The sequence below is a fragment of the Gymnoscopelus microlampas genome (assembly GCF_963454915.1).
Source record: "Gymnoscopelus microlampas genome assembly, chromosome: 8".
Taxonomy (NCBI): Eukaryota; Metazoa; Chordata; class Actinopteri; order Myctophiformes; family Myctophidae; genus Gymnoscopelus; species Gymnoscopelus microlampas.
Window position 1 is genome coordinate 3,617,169 of NC_139945.1, and position 23,470 is coordinate 3,640,638.

General features: G+C 39.8%; 1 protein-coding gene across 1 annotated transcript; it reads left to right on the plus strand.

The window, feature by feature from the left end:
• Positions 1-1,331: 1,331 nt before the first annotated feature.
• On the plus strand, positions 1,332-16,582 carry nudt8 (nudix hydrolase 8). The gene is made up of 7 exons (XM_084065191.1): positions 1,332-1,407; positions 4,097-4,624; positions 5,694-5,961; positions 6,436-6,593; positions 9,901-10,033; positions 12,143-12,220; positions 12,906-16,582. Exons 2-7 carry the CDS (start codon positions 4,098-4,100, stop codon positions 13,089-13,091), a joined length of 1,350 nt encoding a protein of 449 aa, XP_083921317.1. The 5' UTR covers positions 1,332-1,407; position 4,097; the 3' UTR covers positions 13,092-16,582.
• The last annotated feature ends 6,888 nt before the right edge of the window (positions 16,583-23,470 follow it).

Consider the following 23,470-nt stretch of genomic DNA (forward strand, 5'->3'; position numbering starts at 1 on the left):
TTGTAGATCGGCTATTTTCAAAAGATTTTTTATATATTTGATAACTTGAAGTGGGACATTCTGCGGAATGAGAAATTTCTACTTTTGGTAATTTAAGTACATTTTGATACCGATACTTTTGTACTTTTACTCATTTTTCATTCTGGGACTTTTATTTGAAACAGAGTATTTTTACATTGCAGTATTGAATTGTTTTAGTATTTTTTCCACCACTGTTAATTACTTTCCATGGTTTACTTGGGGGGCCAGTTAGACTGGTATGAATTAAGCTCTGTGTTTACTTTACAGCGTGGGGGGCCACAGGTAGGAGCCAGCTTGACTGGTTATACCATTAACTGGGGGCACACAGGGGGGTCAGTAGTATCAGTCAGTCAGGGTACAGTCAGTGGTGGAAGAAGTACTCAGATATTTTACTTAAGTAAAATTAGCAATACCACAATGTAGAAATACTCTGTTACACGTAAAGGGCCTGTGTTCAAAATGTTACTTGAGTAAAAGCACAAAAGTATTGGCATCAAAATATACTTACCAAGTACCAAAAGTTAAAAGTACTAAAATGTTTGAAAATAGCAGATCTACAAGCTCACAACGCGTCGCGATCAGCTATTTTCAAATAGCCTAGGTATAAAATAGGGCTAAAGTGGTTAATGTATGTTTTATAATATAATAATTTATATCTGCGAAGTAGCTAGTAACTAAAGTTTTCAAATAATTGTAGTGGAGTAAAAGTACAATATTTGCCTCTGAGATGTAGTGGAGTAGAAGTAAAAGTATTGGATATTGGAAATACTCCAGTAGAGTAAAAAAAAACTCAAAATTGTACTTAAGTACAGTACTTGAGTAAATGTACCATAGGATACAGCAGTGGTTCTCAAACTTTTTCATCTCAACCAACCCCCAAATTGACACTTATTAGCCCGCGGACCCCCATTTGAAAAGATAAGCCAGGGACCCCCATAAGAGAAGATTTTTACGGCTCTAGCAGTGATTCTCAACCATTTTAATTTCAAGGACCCCCAGTTTGACATGCATTAGGGCTACAGAGTACAGACTCCATTTAATGGCTCTATCTCTGGGACCCCAATTCATATTGTAAAATTAATGTTAATTTAACTCTGAGAGTGTACAAAATATGGAACCAAATTTGGTTCCATATTTTGTACACTCTCAGAGTTACAGACCCATAAGGGTCCATTTGGTTCCTATCCATCATTTAGCTGGGGACCCCCTGGAACTCCCTCAAGTACCCCTGGGGGTCCCCGGACCCCACTTTGATAACCAATGGGATACAGTATGTATGAAGCAACACATGCTAATCAGCCATATTGACTGTACAGTGTTAGCAGCAGTTAGCATTTAGCTCTAGTTAGCAGAGCTGGGGGGGCGTGTCTGTCCCTCTGGTTCAAGGTGAGTGTTTATATTCATCTACACTTATTAAACATAATTATATTGTGTTCATTAGTCTGGAAATGAAAGGTTAAAATACACGTTGTAGACGTGTTTCAGCACAAGAGCGCATTTTCACTTTATTATATAAACACATTTGGCCGGCTTTAGCCTTTGACTAGGCTAACGTTAGCCGACTAGCTTAGCCATTTGGCTGTTGTGTGAATTAGACTGGGATGAAGTTGATGTATCCGGTCTGGGTTCTTATACCGGATAGGGAAACGTTTCTTGCATGTGGGTGTGCGGTGCAAGTGACCGGATACAGTAAGGCGGGGCTCTAAACCGGATCACACTGGTTAATTCTCAATAGAAACCAGGCTTTTCCACACGTTCTGCGGAAAGCCTGCTGAAGTGAGGCTAGTTGTGAATGCTAAGCTAGTCGGCTAACATGCTAGCTAGCCTTTAACCATTGGGCTAACATGCTAACTTAACTTGTCCAGAGTAGAGAAGTAAAGTTTAATAACGACCATAACTTTTTTAACTAGTTAAACAGCGCAAATATAAAGCTGATATGATTCTATAAGCAGGTAAATAAACACCATTTGTTTTATTTATTATACATGACTTATTGACGCTAAACTGTTAGTAGTGCTAACCAGCGTTGCCAGACTGTGCGAAAGAAATAAGCAACCAGCTTTAGGAAAACAAGCCTAAAAGAAGTGACTATGATATAGTCTCAACATAACCCACCAATATTTACAAGCAAACTTTACAGAAAAACAAGCCCAGTGGCGCTTATAATAAGCGGACATGGCAACTACTATCAAGTTATAAGGCTAAGCTAACGCTAGCTAGCATTAGCTCGTCAGCTCTAATAGTTTAAATAGTGATTTATAGTGTTATTATGACATCTATAACGTGTCGTTGTTGTTGGAATGAGCTTATAAATGACGTTAAACGCCGAGGAGTTTAATGTTATTTGTTTGTAGTTTAAAAGTTAAATGTTTGGTGTTTTTAAGGAGCTAAAAACAAGGCAGCTATGATGACGTCATCATGACGGGCCGGCTCACCTAGTGTTGCCAGATTCTGTGAGAGAAACAAGCAACCAGGTCTAGGAAAATCAGTCAAAAAGAAGCGACAAATGGGCCAAATGAGCACTTTAACATATACATCAGCTATTTGAAAATAGCAGATCTACGAGCTCACAACGCGTCGTGAGCTCGTAGATCTGCTATTTTCAAATAAAATCTTCTTGCGGGGAAATTATAATAAGCAGATCTGGCAACCCTGGTCTCACCACGTGACTGCAGCTTGATGACATAATGATGATGATCAGTCCTTATTTAATATGATATAATATACAAAATACTCCATTTATTTACTTAAGTAAAAGTATCAATACTGCAATGTAGAAATACTCTGTTAAAAAGTAAAAGTCAGGTAAAAAATATATATGCTTTAGTAAAATCACAGAAGTATTGGCAAATCAAAATATACTTAAAATGCCAAAAGTAGAAAGTATCCATTATACAGAATGTCCCGTTTCACAAGATATATCATTATGCATGAAGTGTATAAAAACATTGTTTGAAAATAGTAGATCTACAAGCTGATTGATTGATTGATTGATTGAATACTTTATTTAGAAAGACATGGTAACAGTACATGGATTGATTGATTGATTGATTGATTGATGTACTTTATTTAGTAAGACATGAGAACAACAGTACATGGAAGTACAAATTCACAATACAAGGTCTACTAAACTGGAAGACTCATAAAAGCACAGAGCTTGTTTCAAATGAGTTCCCCACGCACACAAATCATGGTGACATATAAGAGACAGACAGATATACACACTACTATAGAATGTCATACAATCAGTTTACAGGTTACTGGTATGAAGAGTGAGAAATATGTACAAAAGAAGAAGGAGGGGGGGGGGGGGGTAGGTTAGGTTAGGACTTAGACAGGGGCCATTTTCCAATTGCAGCCTCCTGAAGGTGTATCTTTAGGGCAGTTTTGAAGGAGAGTAGGGTTTTACACTCCTTTACTCCTTTTGGTAGGGCGTTCCACATTTTTGATGAATAGCATGAGAACGAGTTACTTCCCTTTGTTGAGCCAAAAAAGGGTTGGACAAGGTTTGTGGAGCTGCCTCTGGTATTGTGATCTTGGACATCATGGAAGTACAGTTAACAATACGACATCCTCTAAACTGGATCGCTCATAAAAGCACTTGGCTTATTTAAAATTAGATCCCTGTGCACTCAAATCATGAAACAATGTTTCGCATGGCGACATGTTGGGATCTTGTGGATCTACTATTTTCCAATAGCCATACTTTAAATAGGACTGAAGTGGTAACATTTCCACCATGCTTACGGGGGTCCCTCCTTAGTTAGTGGTTAAGTGGTATGTTTTGTAATAATAATCAAAATCTACAAAGTAACTAGTAACTAAAGTTTTAAGTAAAACATATTTGCCTCTGAGATAGTGGAGTAGAAGTAAAAGTATTGAACATTTCAAGTACTCCAGTAAAGTAAATACATTAATAAACCAATCTTTATGTGCAGTGGTTGGTGGACATTAAGGTGCTGGTGGTAGGACACCTGCTGGTGGACAAGCAGTACTGCACTGCCCTGACACACAGGCTGCTCTGTGACCTCTCTGCTCTTTATTAACTTGTGATTCCATTTCCTCTCTCGTCCAGGATGTTCAGGAACCCTCACGTCACGTTCGGCTCCGTCAGACCCCTGCTGCTCGGCGCGAGAGACCCCGGCCACGCCTTCCCCTTCCCTCCCCCCGCCGCACGACAACACGCCTGCTGTAGATGCAACACCGCCGGACCCCCCGGAGCCAAGGCGGTCTCCTCCTCTTTTCACAAAGACAGAGGAAGAGCCAACGGGACAGAAGGATCTTTAGCAGAGCAAGACACTGAGTCCTATTCCGTTAACTCAGCCATGAATCAGTTAAAAGCAGACTTTTTCTTCTTGGCCCAGGACGGCCTGCCGTCTTCACATCCAAAACTCTTTGGGGCGTCGTCGCCGCTAGCCGTTGACGCTTGGAGGTCAAAGGCCACGTTGTTCAAACGTCTCGCACACGATCACAAAGCGACCGGTAGTAGCCACGGCTGTTCCAAAGCCCCCAATAAGGGTCCTCAGCCCTGTCAAAGACCAGCGGACACAAGCCCTCACCGTCATCCTCCTTCATTCAGCCACGCTGCAGCCACGTCTCAAAGGTACCCCGCTCTCCTTCAAAGTAACTTATCTCCAGTGGTGTACTAAGTTCTAGTAACTAAGTTCTTTTACTCAAGTACTGCACTAAGGTAGATTTTGTTGGTATGTTTTACTTTATTTGAGTGTTTAACTTTAGTTACTAGCAGTAGCGTACGGTGGGTTCTAACGTGGACCGGGCCAGATTCTTAACCCCCCCCTGAATCTGGGGGGCGGGTGAGGGCTCGCGCAACGATGGCTGATAAGTGACAGTCTATTGAGAATTAGCCTACCATCAGCGTTAATGCAAGCGAGAGAAACGTGAATAAAACACAATATGCAAGTATAGTTGGGAAGCGGCTTAGTTTGGGTTGAGTTGCTGGCTCGTCGATAGCAGAGAGGTCTGTAGGCGCAACTGCGCCGCTGGAATCCGGGGAGCAGGGGCGCACTTATGGTGCTGCTGCATGGCCGCGGAGATGGTTGCTGGTGGTGGCGGGTCTGGCGTTGTGGTGGGCGCTGCTGGTTGTGGCCCCACTGGCCCCCCACCAGCAGCCGCTGCTGCCTGGCAAGGTTTGACGGGGAAACCGTTTTTTAATGGCCACCCATTAACAATTCGGCCGAATGCAAATAAGCCCGATTTGAAAACAAAGGCGAATTTCTGTGGTTGGCAACAACAGAATAGGGTGAGGGGTGCTAATGTTGTTATGTTGATTTTTTAGTTTTTCTTTCCCCTGGGGGAGCAGAGTTTTATAGACCGGGCCATCTATGACGATACGCCCCTAGTTACTTTGTAGATTTTGATTATTATTACAAAACATGCATTAACCACTTCAGCCCTATTTACATTTAGGCCATTTGAAAATAGCCGATCTACAAGCTCACAATGCGTCGCATTGCGACGCATTGTGAGCTTGTAGATCGTACTTTTACTTTTGGTACTTTAAGTACATTTCGATGCCAATACCTTTGTACTTTCACTCAAGTAAAATCTGAATATCTGACTTTTACTTGTAACAAGAGTATTTCTACCTTGCAATATTGATACTTTTACTTAAAGTAAAACATTCGAGTGCTTTTTCCACCACTGTTTCTCAGGCCTTTCAGCAGCGGCATCCCGGAACAACAACAACAACACAGATCAGGGTGGTCTTTGAACCTCCTCCTCCTCCAGAGTACCAGACCTCCTCCTCCTCAGTGCTCCACAGCCCAGGTCAGAGCCCTCCATCTGGCCACGTATGCTCCTCGTGAAGCAGACTCTATGAAGGACTGCCTGTCCGCGGAGAACGAGGAGCGCTGTCGACAGACGCTGGGGCCAAACCGCAAGCTGTACGAGGCGGCGGGGGACAAGGACCAGTGGTGTAAAGTAACTAAGTACATTTACTCAAGTACTGTACACTTTTGAGGATTGTTTTTTACTTTACTGGAGTATTTCCCATGTTCAGTACTTTTACTTCTACTCCACTACATCTCAGAGACAAATGTTGTACTTTTACTCCACTACAATTATTTGAAAACTTTAGTTACTAGTTACTTTGCAGATATTAATTATTATATTATAAAACATACATTAACCACTTCAGCCCTATTTTATACCTAAGCTGTTTGAAAATAGCAGATCTACAAGCTCACAATGTAGATCTGCTATTTTCAAACATTTTAGCACTTTTACTTTTGGTACTGTAAGTACATTTTTGAAGCCAATACTTGTGTACTTTTACTCGAGTCAATTTTGAAATCTGGACTTTTACTTGTAAACAGAGTATTTCTATATTGCAGTGTTGGTACCTTTATACTTAAGTAAAGAATTTGAGTACTTTTTTCCACCACTGATGTCAAGGACCACAAGGACCACACCAAGGACAGGAAGAACCAGAAGAACCAGGGCAGATGGAAGGCCTCGGTCCTGGTGTCTCTGTGCTCGGTGGAGGACCGGCCGGCCTTCCTGTTCACGCTGCGCTCCAACGCGCTGAAGGGCCGACACAAGGGAGACGTCAGGTCAGTGAAGCAGCAACGTTTATGTCTACAGTAATGTGATTATTCACCTTGTTGTTTATTGAAGATAGTTCATGTTCAGTGATGTTGCTAGGTTTTCAATGTAGTGGGTCCTGATAACAAACATTTGAATCACATTACAATGTCACACACTTTGACAATAAATCAAAAAAAAGAAAAGTAGAAGCATAAACAACACCAAAATAATCAAGAGGCGGTGAATCAGACAATACAGTGAGGACATGAAATGAAACACAGAGATTTAAAAATCAGATGCAATAAACAGTGTTACATGAAACAGGTACAGTCACTATGTAGTGTGTCCTCAAGAAGCACCCTGAATGTCTCTATTGAGACCAATCACACCAGTTTCAGAGAGTCCTGAAGTTTGTTCCATTTGTGTGGAGCATAATACATGAATGTAGTTTTTCCTTGTTCACTGCTCTTACGTGGACTGGTATATCTAATGTGTGTTTGTGAACGTGTTGAGTGACCAGTAACCTTTGGTTCCAAAAGCGAGGTTAGGTATAAAGGAAGTTTACCACACAAGGCCTTATAAATAAATAACATACAATGTTGCTCTCTACGAACTGCGAGAGATGGCCAACCCACTTTATCATGTAAAATACAGTGATGGGTGAGATAATCATCACCAGTAATAAAACGCAAGGCACTGTGGTAGACTGCATCCAGAGGCTTCAGTGTGGAGAGTGAAGCATGCATATACAGTGTATCCCCATAATCAAATACAGACATTATTACAGATGGAACAATAGTCTTTCTGCTGGTAAAAGAAAAACAGGACCTGTCCCACAAAAATTCACAACAAAGGAGTGTTTTCTGTTGCCTTTGCGTCAAGTTTTACGGGCGGCCCTCGTTGTGTGTCGCACACAAACGCGTTACCTAAAGAATTCGGTCTGAGCAGTGAGCATGCGCAAAAATGGCGGTTCCCGTGCATTATTGTTGTTATTTGTATCATCTTTCTAAGACGATTTCTACGTGGATTTTATTGTTTATAAAGTAGGATAAAGTAGGACGCGTGGCCATGCAAAATGGTGGTGTCCCGTGGATTTGTGAAATATTCTCGGGAAAAAATATTTTACCGCAAATTATTTTTCTCTGTTGTTGGTGACAACTCTAGTGCGTCCCATGGACGCCACGACGGTGTCATGAATGCGTCCTCGTTCTCCATATTGTGCGTCAGCGATACAGGACGCAGGCCTATGAGCATCTCTGCATGTTTACTCTGTTTATACTCTGATCTCAGAATATAAGCATTATAATACCTCTGGATAAGAGCCATTGATAAATGCCTACATTGTAAATGGCAAAGTACTGTGTGTGGAGCCCAATACGTTTTTAAATTCTTATCCTGCAATTTATGTCCTGCATCTGTCCATAATGTAGTCTTTTATTTCAGCCATTAAGACCGGGAAAGCATCTGTGTCATTTTAGATTTCTTTGGCTATTCAAAAAATAGCAGATCTACAAGCTCATAGCGTGGCACCGAGTGCCGCGCTATGAGCTTGTAGATCTGCTGTTTTTGAAAAATCTTGAAAACTTTGAATATATGTATTTTTCAAAGCGAACATTTTTCACTACAATCTTTGCTTCTGGGGGGCCCCTGGAACAACATTTTGAGAGGGGGGCCCGTGGCTGAATACATAATCTAAAAATGTTTTCTAAATCCTAACAGTATGTTGCTATATCAGTGGTGCTCCAACTTTTTGATGTCAAGAACCCTCAAAATTATATGTATTTGGTCGTGGACCACCATCTCAAAATATATGTTGTTCCAGGGACCCCCCAGAAGCACATATTGGAGTAAAAATGTTCCCTTAAAAAATATATGTATATTCAAAGATTTACACACATTTTCATGATTTTTCAAATCAAGCGAGCCTGTAGATATGCAATTTTTTGAATAGCCAAAGAAATCTAAAATGACACAGATGCGTTCCCGGTCTTAATGGATTAATGTGAGCGTTCCCTGTATGTGCAGCTTTGCAGGTGGTTTTAACACATTCCATGCCAGAGTTTAATATCATAATGTACTCACCAGTGCTAGCGATTAATTGTTGTTTTTTTGTTTTTGTTCACCTCGCCACAGACCTCGCTAGATACCTTATGATCGCGCGTTAAACTGTTTGTAGACACACAGGGTAGCTGTGTGAGTGGCCCAGAGAAGACACTTTCAATCGGCGACATTCCATTTTGCAGTAGTCGCAGTTTCTAAAAAAAAAAAACGTTTTAAACAGCGTTCAGCGCGGAGAAAAACAACACCGAGATAATGGCGATTTAGCGGAAGCTTTAGAGCGGCGCCGGCAGATGGGAACGAAAATCTTCGATTGACATTCATTTCCGTTTCCTGGTGTGCTACAATGAAATGTGTCACTGCGAGAGAGTGCTACAATGAAATGTGTCACTGCGAGAGAGTGCTACAATGAAATGTGTCACTGTGAGAGAGTGCTACAATGAAATGTGTCACTGCGAGAGAGTGCTACAATGAAATGTGTCACTGCGAGAGAGAAACAAAAAAAGACCACTTCGCGTAGAACTAAGCGATTGGCACACGATGTGTTAACCCATTAAGACCTGGAACTGTGTCATTTTTAGATTTGAGCTAAAAAGCATTATTTTACACTTTGGGCTATTCAAAAATAGCAGATATACAAGCTCATAGTGCGGCACCGAGTGCCGCGCTATGAGCTTGTAGATCTGCTATTTTTGAAAAATCGCGAAAATGTGTGCAAATCTTTGAAATATATGTATTTTAAAGCGAACATTTTGAACTCAAATCTTTGCTTCTAGGGGTCCCTGGAACAAAATATTTTGATGGGGGTCCGCGGCCAAATACATATAATTGTGGGGGTCCTTGACATGAAAAAGATTGAGCACCACTGATATAGAAACATAGGTTTTTAAGAATACTGTTGGGATTTAGGAGACATGTAGAAACGGCTTCAGGTCTCAATGGGTGATTTGTCCCTGTTGTGTGCAGCTTTACAGGTGTTTTTTAATGTGATGTGTCCCTGTTGTGTGCAGCTTTGCAGGTGGTTTTTAATGTGATGTGTCCCTGTTATGTGCAGCTTTGCAGGTGTTTTTTAATGTGATGTGTCCCTGTTGTGTGCAGCTTTGCAGGTGTTTTTTAATGTGATGTGTCCCTGTTATGTGCAGCTTTGCAGGTGTTTTTTTAATGTGATGTGTCCCTGTTATGTGCAGCTTTGCAGGTGGTTTTTAATGTGATGTGTCCCTGTTATGTGCAGCTTTGCAGGAGGTTTTTAATGTGATGTGTCCCTGTTATGTGCAGCTTTGCCGGTGGTAAGAGTGACCAGGCAGATAAAGACGTGGTGGAGACGGCCCTCAGAGAGGCCCAGGAGGAGCTGGGCATCACCGTGGACAAACAGCAGGTCTGGGGCGTCCTCAAGCCTCTACGAGACATGGTGAGACACATCCACCAACATCTACTGTACCAGTGCAACAGTTCATCCACAATGTGAAGTGTCTGTAAACATGTAAAACATACGGGATATCGTCTCTGTCGGGCAGAAACCTTGTATCTCCATATTTCACCTGTTGTGAGATTGATTGATTGAATATTTTATTAGGCAAAACATGTAAAACAGCACAGTTACATTTAACCCATTAACACATCCACTGCCAAAGGTTAATCTCATAATGTACTCACCAGTGCCAAGGTTTTATTGTTGTTTTTTGTTTTTTTCACGTCACCATAGACCCCGTTAAAATCCTTTAGAATGCGCGATGCACTGTTTGTAAACATCGTGCGCATGTCCCTGTGTCTACTAGTGCAGACCACGTGTCAAACGGGGCATCCATGTTGTAGTTAGAACGGTTTATGTTAAACAGTGATGACTGAGGAGAAAAAACTACAAGGGAGAAAATGGCGTTTTTGTGTGCGCTTTAGAATGGAGGCCGACGGGAACGGCAAAACCGGATCGCAAATAGTTCCGTTCCGGTGGTGTTACACTGAAAATGGTCCGTGTAGCAAATTAAAAAAAAAACGAAAAAAAAAAAACGAAAAAGCACCCGGACCGTATCACTACGGTCTCGGCACTTAACAGTTGGATTTAATGGACCGTAGGACTACGTTCTTGGCAGTCAATGTGTTAAGACAGGGTTCCCCCAATAGGCGGCCCGCAGGCCATTTGTGGCCGGCGAGAGGCAACTGTGCGGCCCGCGACGACTCCTGTAAAAAAATAAGAAAAGAAAAAGTAAAAAAAATAATAATAATAACAATGTCTGTATTACTGTTCAAGCAGACTAACAAACACATCTGTAAGTCAATTGTTGATTCTGGACTTATTTTTATTTTCAGTATGTACAACTGGCTGCTGTTAATCTGTATTACTTTTCAAGCAGACTTATTTTGTTTCCAGAGTGCATTTTTTTCCTTTTGTGACCCTCAACACAGGATTTAAGAATCCCAGGCCTAAATCAGTGTCAAATTAGCTGGATTAGACTAGAGGGGCACAATGCCCCCTGGCCCTCGGCTTGGTACCCGAGATATAATTTGGCCCTTGGGGAAAAGTAATTGGGGAACCTTGCATTAAGACCTGAGGCGATTCTTAAAAATGTTTTCTAAAACTTAACAGTTTTTTGAAAAAAATCTATAAAAAAAAAAGTTTCAAGATTAAAAAAAAAAATAGCAGATCTACAAGCTCATAGCGCGGCACTCGGTGCCACGCTATGAGCTTGTATATCTGCTATTTTTGAATAGCCAAAGAAATCTAATCTAAAGTGACACAGATGCACTGCTGCGGTCTTAATGGGTTAAAATACTTTGTCTAAAAGGTCCGTTCAAAAAACGTCCTTGCGGTCTTGTTTCCATTGAGGTCCTTGGTATTCAATTCAGTGTCAATCGGCTATTTTCAGAGAAAGCTTTCCCCACAATGACAGAAAACCGAATCGGCTATTTTCACTATTACTGAAAGTTTCTGTTCCATTTCCTTAAAAGTAAGGGTTTTGGACATACAAGGTTTCCACCTGACAATATGACTTAGACAGTGAGCTAAAAGTGAAAAAAAAACGAAAACGGTCCTTTAGTAGTTCTCAAACGTTTTCATGTCAAGGACCCTCAAATTGATATATATTTGGCCACAGACCCCCATCTGAAAGAAACGTTTTTTTGCTAAAATAAATCAAAATTATTTAAAAGAATGCAAAAATAGCTGATGTGCGAGCTTGTAGCTCTGCTATTTCAAATAGCCAACTTCTAAAATATGGATAAAGTAGTTTAAAGGATTGTGATGCTGTATTAACACATTTTGCTGGGGACCCCCTGGTGCGCTGTATTGGGTTCTAAATTACAGTACTTCATGTTGTTGCTGACCTATAGTTTTCTGAAAAACTTCAAATATATATTAAAAAAGTACAAAAAATGTTGCTATATACTGTACATACATAGCAACAAGAACCCCAAAAGGGGTTCCCGTCTTGAAAGATATAGTTACAAATAGGGGTTCCCGCCCTAAATGGGGTAATTGTTCAGCCCTATAATTCTAAATGTAATGATATGTCTTCTGTTTCAGTCTGGGATGATGATCGCTCCTGTGCTGGCTAACCTCGGACCACTAGAGGCGCTGTCCTTCAAACCAAACCCCCAAGAGGTACTACCAACACCTCTGTTCTTATCGCTGGATGACTGGACAACATGTTATACATACAGCAGAAATCTATTAATATGCCCACATACATTTCTAGTTTTGTGTCAAAAATGTAAACGCAGATTAATTATGACATGGCTCTGCAGCAGTATAGAAGAGGGTCTGTATTGTTGTGTCTGGTTTCAGATGCTAATCTTGCTAACCGTTGTGGGCTGTGGGACAGTTCAGAAACCTGCCTACCAATGAAAGAGAAGCCACTGTTCTTACATTAATAAAAAGTGAAACAAACATAGATAGGAGCAACACTACTACTACACTACTTATGTCGCACCGAAAATAACATTTTACCTCTACGTGCGGAATCGCGGATTTGCGCAACACGGCCGTTCGACAAACTATAAATACACATTGCCACCAGGGAGGGAGGGTGAGGGAGAGGAGGGGTGACTCGCTGCTCCCTGTAGAGAGAGGCAGCCACTATGGAGAGAAGGAGACAAGTCTCTGGGATTAATATTAATGCGGGAATGAATATTATGATTTAAAAAAAGAATAATTAAAGTCGCGGCCTTTGCGATTAGCTTATCGCTTGGTTTCAAATCGCGACTGTTCACATTAAGGCTAAACAATTAATCATTCAGCCTTAATGTGAACCATGGCTAACTTTCTGTCCCGTGTCTGTGTTCTCCAGGTGGAGGAGATCTTCACGTTGTCCCTGTCCCACGTGTGTGACCCCCGCAACTGCGGCTACACGCACTTCCGCGTCGGCGACAAGTACGGATACACACTCCCCGTGTTCCGCCACGGCAAGCACCGCGTCTGGGGCCTGACGGCCGTGGCCCTTGACCACACCCTCAAAATCATAGTCCCGCCCTAGACCACACCCTCAAGATCATAGTCCCGCCCTAGACCACACCCTCGAGATCATAGTCCCGCCCTAGACCAGTGGTTCTCATTCATTTCAGGCCCCCCCAAAATAATCCTATTTGAACTGGGGACCCCCCACAAAATAATCCTATTTGAACTGGGGACCCCCCGAAATAATCATATTTGAACTGGGGACCACCCAAAATAATCATATTTGAACTGGGGACCCCCCAAAATAATCATATTTGAACTGGGGACCCCCCACCCTGACAAGCACTTAGAATTGAGGCATTACATTTAGTTCGACTCAGTTCCACAGATAAATATATTGTGAAAATAGCCAATCTACAAGCTCACACAACGCCTCAAGCCTTGAGCTTGTAGATCGTCTATTTTCTAAAATTTTGCCTCTTATAGTATTTGACAATTTGGCCAATGTTTGACCAGTTTTTGTAAATTAGTATAGTTTGATGCAGTAATGGTCTTTTTTCATTTCTTTTCTTTTCCTTCTTTTTAGGTATTAAAAAGGTCCTTATATTGTCACTTTACTGTCATCTGGGGACCCCCCTCCTCCCCAAAAATCATGTGGGGACCCCGACCCGCAGGTTGAGAACCACTGCCCTAGACCACACCCCCAAAGTCATTATACCGCCATTGCAAAACGACACCGTTAAAGGAGCACTACACCCATTTTCAACCTTATCTTCATATAATTGGTCCTCACTCATTATACAATGGTCTCTACTCTAATGAGGTGCTCCTGTGTGGTGGTTGAATTATTAGATTATGAAGAAGTCAGGATCTCGTTGCAGATCAGCTCCGTTTGATTGTGGTCGAATGTTTTGTTTATTTTATAGACACACACGGGCGGAAGCGGAAGGCCTACACATTCACGCCCACTTTTGACACTCGGGGTCTGTTAGAACGATGAACTGCAGCTCTCAATGCAATCTCTATGAGAGGCATTGTATAATGCCGTAATTTCACTGGTTAACTACTGAAGCTGTAGCGATTTTTTTTGTGTTCTAATAAACTGTCCCATTTGTTTAATTTATCCTTTTTAATGTCCCATATCTGTCATCTCGATATACTACCCGCAATATACTATAATATACTCCATCAGTATGTCAAAACCGCTAGCATCGGAGATTTAGAGTTTAAGTGGTCGCATGGTATATACGTCACGGACGCATCCCTAGAGGTTTTCAATACCCAGAAAACTGGCGAAAGTGTCCGTTTTCAATATGTTTTGGTCATTATCTCTGGAACAGAAGGTCCAGTCTGCTCAGTTCAAAGCTTCTTGGATGCGTGACTTTGAGGACATTAACACATTGAGTGCCAGGGGTTTTTCAAAACAGGGTACCTCCAGTGCCTGGAATTTTAACCATTTTTGGACCTTTTTCAAGTAGTCACAAAACATTTTCAGTGATCACCGTCCTCACGGTGATACCCTCATTACACACATAGAGGTCTCGTACAATCCGGGGAAAAAGATTAAAAACATTCGGTAATCCGTTCCATAGTTGCAGCCAGTTGAAAATAGTCGAAAATACATCGTAAAAACAAAAAGTACAGTAGAGCCGAGATACAGGCTTTTGAAGTCATAACTTAACAAGGAAGTGGATTGGAGTCTAAATCTTCGTAAAATGATATCTCTTGGTGCTGTGGAGGAAAAAAAAAAAAAAATTGAAAAAAATATATTTTTTTTTTTAATTTTTCATATTTTTTCCCAAAAATGGCCATAACCGTTTTTGGCACACCTTGTTAGGATTATGAAAAACGGTCCGGACCGTTTTTGGCACTCAATGTGTTAAGCACACAATGACACATTTTCGGGTTATTTTTTTGATTTTTTTTAGGGGAGGCGAGATCTTTGTTGGGCAGGCAACCGCCTATCCTGTCTCTACAGTGGGTACACCACTGGTCAGCGCTCGGCGCGCTCCGCGCTCGTAAAGGCAGTGATGTCACTGAAATGCGACAACTTGTCTGTCTGCCGTCTACCCTCTGCTGTGTTAACATTATGGGTAACTCGTTAAAGTGGCAAATTAAATGTGAAACACATCAACTATTAAGAAAACGAGAAGATATGTTGACAAAGACACTCCATACATTTGGAAACATATTTTTATTTAAATCAATATCGTCTCCAGTTAATGTAGGAATATTTTAAAAGTAGGCTATCTCAAAAGTGGGCGTGAATTTGTAGGCCTTCTGTTTCCGGCCGTGTGTCTCTATACTTTGGCCATTCAGAAATATCAGATATACAAGCTCATAGCGTGGCACCGAAAATGTTTAACTCAAATCTTTGCTTCATGGGGGTCCCTGGAACAACATATTTTGAGATGGGGGGTAGGCTGCCATATACATATAACTTTGGGGGTCCTTGACATGAAAAAGTCAAGGACTGATTATAGCAACTTAAGAACTGTTAGGATTTAGAAGATATTTGTAGAATCTCCAGAAGCAAAGATTTGAGTTAACAATCTTCGCTTTAAAAATATTTATTCAATATATATTGAACAAATTTTCATGATTGAAAAAATTATAATTTAGATCTACAAGCTCATAGCGCGGCACTCTATGAGCTTGTATATCTGCTATTTTTGAATAGCCAAAGTATAAAATAATGGTTGAAGTCGTTGCAAATCAGCTCTGTTTGATTGTGGTTGAATGTTTTGTTGACCTACCTCATGGGGAGAAGACACTTAACCCTTTAAGACATGAAGAAGCATCTGTGTCACTTTTTGATTTGAGCTAAAAAGCATTATTTTACACTTTGGCTATTAAAAAAATAGCAGACATACAATCTCGTTGCGCGGCACCGAGTGCCGCGCTACGAGCTTGCAGATCTGCTATTTTTGAAAAATTGTGAAAATGTGTGCAAATCTTTTAATATATATTGTTTTAAAGCAGGGTTTTTTAACTCGAATCTTTGCTTCCGGGGGTCCCTGGAACATATATTTTTAGATGGGGGTCCGTGGCCAAATACATGTCATTTTGGGGGTCCTTGACATGGAAAAAAGAACCACTGATATTATGGCGACATAAGTTTTTTCAAAAAACTGTTGAATCCCCCAGAAGCAAAGATTTGAGTTACAAATGTTCGCTTTTGTAGCTCAAGTCTCAAGATTTGCAAAAAAAAAAATATGATTTTTCAAAAATAGCAGATCTACAAGCTCATATGAGCTTGTAGATCTGCTATTTTTGAATAGCCAAAGTGTAAAATAATGCTTTTTAGCTCAAATGAAAATGTGACACAGATGCTTCTTCAGGTCTTAAAGGGTTAAAATGAATGAATATGTTCTGACCCCACCCATATTAACCCATTAAGATCTGAGGCCCCATTCTACAAATGTCTTCTAAATCCTAACAGTTTTATGAAAAAATGTTGCTATAATATCAGTGGTTCTCAAACGTTTTCATGTCAAGGCCCCCAAACTGATATGTATTTGGCCACGGACCCCCATCTCAAAATATCTTTGTTTCAGGGACCCCCCAGAAGCACAGATTTTAGTTTAAAATAAATAAATAAATATATATATATATATATATATATATATATATATATATATATATATATATATATATATATATATATATATATATATATATATATATATATATATATATATATTATATTCAAATTCAAATGTTGACCCTTCTGGTCACAGAAGGTCTAATATTGACTGCTGTTCATAATCAGTGGAACCTTCATGAGCTCTTATCTTATTACTTCATGTGTGTGGTGCTGTTGAACAATGCAATAAAATATATATTTAATTAAAACAAGGATGCTCTCTTTATATTCGTTCCTACAGCATGCAAACAACTTTGTTGTACCCTTTACAAAACACGACAGCCTTTTGCCACAAAAAATCTTATAAAAAAACAATTACAGCATTAGCGCCAGCTTCTAATATTCTTAGTTAATTCTAGCAGTATGTTCTCTCAATACCTTCAAAAGTTCAGCATTCTCCCGATAAGCCAAAGTACTTTTTAACCCTTTACAAACCAACAACTTCTGCATTTTTTTCCAACACGACAGCCTTTTCATTATTCCACACTTCCAAACAACTTCTAATATTCTTATTTAAATCCCAGTACTATATACTCTTATACGTCTCAACATTACAACACTTATCAAACCCCCAATCATTCTCTTTAAGCCTCATAAAACAAACATGTGTGTGTTATGTTCAACTCAACCGCCCAACTGCTCTGTGACACTTTCTCCCATTGGCTCATTCACATGTCACCAGGTGTGTGTGTGTGTGTGTGTGTGTGTGTGTGTGTGTGTGTGTGTGTGTGTGTGTGTGTGTGTGTGTGTGTGTGTGTGTGTGTGTGTGTGTGTGTGTGTGTGTGTGTGTGTGTGTGTGTGTGTGTGTGTGTGTGTGTGTGTGTGTGTGTGTGTGTGTGTGTGTGTGTGTGTGTGCGCGGGCGCGCGCGCGTGTGTGCGTGAGTGTGTGTGTGTGCCCCGAGGCTGTGTCCTCAGCTGAACTGTATCAGACAACATCATATTTCTGTTGACTTCATTAACCCTTTGACATCTCTCCTTGTGTTTTATAACTATTTATTATCATACAATAGTGTATGTATATATATATATATATATATATATTATGTTTTAACAGTTACAGGCAAACAGTATGAAATATCAAAAACCTATGGGGCCTTCCAATAGACTCTGGATGCCAATTTTGGAAAGGAATAGGAAACAATTTAGAAGTTATGCATTTAGCAGACTCTCTTTTTACAGCAAACAAGATAAACACATACATCACATGTAGAGAGACAGTGTAGTGTCTCAGTAAACAAGGTAAACACATACATCACATGTAGAGAGACAGTGTAGTGTCTCAGTAAACAAGGTAAACACATACATCACATGTAGAGAGACAGTGTAGTGTCTCAGTAAACAAGATAAACACATACATCACATGTAGAGAGACAGTGTAGTGTCTAAGTAAACAAGGTAAACACATACATCACATGTAGAGAGACAGTGTAGTGTCTCAGTAAACAAGGTAAACACATACATCACATGTAGAGAGACAGTGTAGTGTCTCAATAAACAAGGTAAACACATACATCACATGTAGAGAGACAGTGTAGTGTCTCAGTAAACAAGAAAAACACATACATCACATGTAGAGAGACAGTGTAGTGTCTCAATAAACAAGGTAAACACATACATCACATGTAGAGAGACAGTGTAGTGTCTCAGTAAACAAGGTAAACACATACATCACATGTAGAGAGACAGTGTAGTGTCTCAGTAAACAAGGTAAACACATACATCACATGTAGAGAGACAGTGTAGTGTCTCAGTAAACAAGAAAAACACATACATCACATGTAGAGAGACAGTGTAGTGTCTCAGTAAACAAGATAAACACATACATCACATGTAGAGAGACAGTGTAGTGTCTCAGTAAACAAGATAAACACATACATCACATGTAGAGAGACAGTGTAGTGTCTAAGTAAACAAGGTAAACACATACATCACATGTAGAGAGACAGTGTAGTGTCTCAGTAAACAAGGTAAACACATACATCACATGTAGAGAGACAGTGTAGTGTCTCAATAAACAAGGTAAACACATACATCACATGTAGAGAGACAGTGTAGTGTCTCAGTAAACAAGAAAAACACATACATCACATGTAGAGAGACAGTGTAGTGTCTCAATAAACAAGGTAAACACATACATCACATGTAGAGAGACAGTGTAGTGTCTCAGTAAACAAGGTAAACACATACATCACATGTAGAGAGACAGTGTAGTGTCTCAGTAAACAAGGTAAACACATACATCACATGTAGAGAGACAGTGTAGTGTCTCAGTAAACAAGAAAAACACATACATCACATGTAGAGAGACAGTGTAGTGTCTCAGTAAACAAGGTAAACACATACATCACATGTAGAGAGACAGTGGCTGCAGTTACATGGACAGCTTTATTCGGAATGAATACACTACTATTCGGAATGAATGAATGGATGAATTCATTCAGAATAGAAATGCTCATGTAGACACCTCAATTCGAATAGAATATTCCATTCCAGTCTGACCCGAATGAATTTTCATTCGGGTTAGGAGGGGTGGTATAGACCGTTTGAATCGGTATATACCAATCGGAATTAACCATGTACACACTATTCCAAACGCTCCTCTCTGTTTGGAATACATGCGTTCCTTTGCGCATGTCCGTGCTTAGTAGTGCTGTCAGAATTTTCCAAAAATGACCTATCAAATCTCTAATTCGGCCACGGTTGGTGCGACCCAAAATTCTTATCTCCATGTTTTTCTCTGTGTATTCATAAATTAATGCCCTTGTTCTTTGCTATTTTGCTCGTCTAGTATGTTACAATTGTACGAATGTATTTATTACCGATTACATTGTTCTGTATGCATCTGGAGAGAAAATTCTGAAAATGTATTTGAATAAACATTTATTCACATGATGTGTGATCATTTATGAACTTAATGATATTTTCTATCACTTCCATTCATGGGAATCAAGGTCTTAAAGGGATAGTTCACCCCCAAAAAATGTTTTTTTTTCTATCGATTAGTCACACCATGGAGACTTGAATTCTTGGATATTTTTTGTTCTTTTCGCATTCCTAAAACAATAATTTGATGACCAGTGGTTCCGATAGGAGACACAAAGGAGTCTCTTTGTGTCTCCTACCGGAACCGCTGCCGGTCATCAAATTATTGGCTTAGGAATGAAAGCATGCCTGAAATCCACTCAGATATGATCAGTAGGAACACTGCCACCTACTGTCCAAACTGTTTCTACTTTTCAGATTAATTTACTCAAGCAGCAAACCAGAGCCATTTGCCCATTCATACCATTATCCTGTACAGTAGTTGTTGATTGAACCATAATAACCATCAGTGTTTGGAGCGGGGGAGTCTGGTGCAACACTCAGGTCCTGGACCTGGTGAGACGAAGGAGGGGCCAAACAGGAGGCCATCCACAGAGCCTAGTCCCTCCACATGCCAGAGCCTCCCCCGGTCCCGGCAGAGTATTTTAAGAGAATCGGACTGAGGGGCCCTTTCTTGCCCTAAGAGGACTGACCGTGGGTAGCTACTGGGGTGTTTGTGTGTATGTGTGTGTGTGTGTCTGTGAGACACACAGGAACGCATCTCGGTCATGTTAGATTTATTTGGATTATCAAAAATAGCAGATCTACAAGCTCATAGTGCGGCACTCGGTGCCGCGCTATGAGCTTGTAGATCTGCAAGCTATGAGCTTGTAGATCTGCTATTTTTGAATAGCCAAACACCGAGTGCCACGCTATGAGCTTGTAGTCTGCTATTTTTGTCTTAAAGGGTCAACGTGTGATTTTCTTGAACCTGTAAGTGAGTCAAAGAGGTATAGTCAGGGGATATTAAAAAGGTCTTGGAATAAATTCCTTACCAAAAAAAATCTTCACCAATGTGTTTGCAAAGGTGTCTAGTAACACATCTCACAAAGACTGAAATTCAGTATCCCTAGGAGAATTTTTGACAGCTCCTTAAAGTTGGGGTACCCACCATAACCTTGGTTAAAAAAAATCCCCCCCAAAAAAACAAAATTTAATTCTGTTTTAAGTAGCATGTGAGGTGTCAAACTAGGGTGTGAACTAGGGATGATTCTGAATCCATTGCAATCATTTGTTTTGCACCAAAACCACTCCTTGGGCTAAAAATGGCCCAATCTCAATGGGCTTTTTACACAAAAAGTATACATGGCTATGGCCGTTTTTAAGTGTATTTATAAGTGTAGTTTAATTTAAAGGTCAAAAGCGTATTTATAAATGCAAATTATGTGTAGTAATTTGAAGGTTGTGTGTAAATATGTATTAAAGTTTGCGTATGTACTAAAAGTGTCTATCAAAGATCTATGTATCGGATTTAATTTTTTTTTCGTTTCGGTAGTGACACCATTGTGTCACTACCGAAACAAAGTTAAATCCGAAATAAAGTGTGAAGTGTGGAGGCCAAACTTGTTCCCCCAAAAACCTGTTAAGAGTACGTTTCAGGCAATTTAAAGTTGATTGGTAGTGACTTTTTTTTTGGTCCCTAACATTCATCGAGCTATGGACTTAGTAATTTTTTTTTCGTTTCGGTAGTGACACCTTTGTGTCACTACCGAAACGAAGTTAAATCCGAAAAAATCACTAAGTGTGGAGGCAATTTAAAGTTGATTGGTAGTGACTTTTTTTTTGGCCCCTAACATTCATCGAGCTCTGGACTTAGTAATTTTTTTTTCCGTTTCGGTAGTGACACAATGGTGTCACTACCGAAACGAAAAAAAAAATGTTCCCCCAAAAACCTGTTAGGAGTACGTTTCAGACAATTTAAAGTTGATTCGTAGTGACTTTTTTTTTGGTCCCTAAAATTCATTGAGCTCTGGACTTAGGATTATTTTTTTCCGTTTCGGTAGTGACACAATGGTGTCAGTACCGAAACGAAAAAAAAAAAGTTCCCCCAAAAACCTGTTAGGAGTACGTTTCAGACAATTTAAAGTTGATTCGTAGTGACTTTTTTTTTGGCCCCTAACATTCATCGAGCTCTGGACTTAGTAATTTTTTTTCCGTTTCGGTAGTGACACAATGGTGACACAATGGTAGTGACACAATGGTGTCACTACCGAAACGGGAAAAAAAATGGGTAGCACTTTACAATAATGACCCGTTATAAAGCATCTATAAACGTTTATAAGTAGTTTTTAGACTATTAACAAATCATTAACAACCTGTTTGTTGACATTCGTAAATGATTACTAAAACCTTTATAACTACAGTTACAAATCATTTGTAAAGTATTGGTAAGTAGTGAACTATTCATGAATAAGCCATGTATAATACATCTGTAAAAGATTATTATATCATCTGTAACGACCCATTCTAAAGCATTTATAAACGTTTATAAGCAGTTTGTAGAGTAGTTTTTAGACTATTAACAAATCATTAACAACCTGTTTATTGACATTCGTAAATGATTACTAAAACCTTTATAACTACGGTTACAAATCATCTATAAAGGTATTAGTAACTATTCATGAATAAGCCATGTATAATACATCTGTAAATGATTATTAAATCATTTGTAACTGATGTTACATAATATATATAAGCTATTGGTAGCTTGTTCATGTTTAACATATGCTTTGTTAAACATTCCTAAAGTATCTATAAATCCTTAGTACATGTTATTATGTGCCCTATAGTAAAGTGAAGACAGTTCATCATTTACAACTGTCTGTTAATGTGTTTGTTCATGTTTAACATGCTTTGTAAAACATTCCTAAAATATCTATAAATCCTTTGTACATGTTATTATGTGCCCTACAGTAAAGTGAAGACAGTTCATCATTTATGACTGTCTATTAATGTGGACTTTCTCCTTACCTGTTGCAAACTACCTGGCTTTCATGAATGCAGACACCAAACAATTACTAGAATTATCATTCATGTTAAGCAAATGATGCGTAAGACATTCGTAAAGAGTAGGTAAACCATTTGTGGTGTTAGGGACCAAAAAAGTCACTACAAAGTACTACCAATCAACTCTAAATTGCCTGAAACATACTCCTAACAGGTTTTTGGGGGGACGATTTTGGCCTCCACACTTAGTGATTATTTCGGATTTAACTTTCGTTTCGGTGGTGACCAACTTTCGTTTCGGTAGTTTGATTACAAAATGTAAGTTGTGTAAAAGATAATCTGACTATACTAAGTTGTTATTTGTTTGTTTAAGTCAGGCTACACTCTACTCAGAGTCATAAGTTTACAAAATGTACTAAAGTACAGTGAACGTCTGTGTGGTTTGTCTTCATCACTGAAAATAACGTACATGTAAACTGATGTCATGTGCAGTTGGGGTGAAGAAACACAACCATTTGACTCCTAATAATACCAATTTATTTAACATCCTGACTTGCTGCTGTAGCTGAGGCTTGAACCTGTTACCTGCGGCTCACTAGTCAGTGACTCTATCCATTCACCTACAGCTGTTTCCTTGGAATCTGTGGTTCTGAAACGTTTTGTTTTCAACCCCCCAAATTGACATGTATTTGGGCACTGGACCCCAATGTGAAAAGATGTAGTGTCAGGGCCCCCCATGAAAAAGATTTATATTTATGCTGTAACACTTTTTTTTTAAAGTTATTTGTCTTGTTTGTTGTTCAAGTCAAAGCACCAGGAAGGCTGTACTTGTCAGCCATCTGTTAGCTCAATGGGTTGAGACGCAGTATTCATGATCCAGAGGCCATGAGTTCAAATCCCATTGATGTCTTTCCTATGATTCTTTCCTTTGCAGACTGGCTTCCAGAAGATCAACTGAAAACTACCAGGAAGGCTGTACTTGTCAGCCATCTGTTAGCTTAATG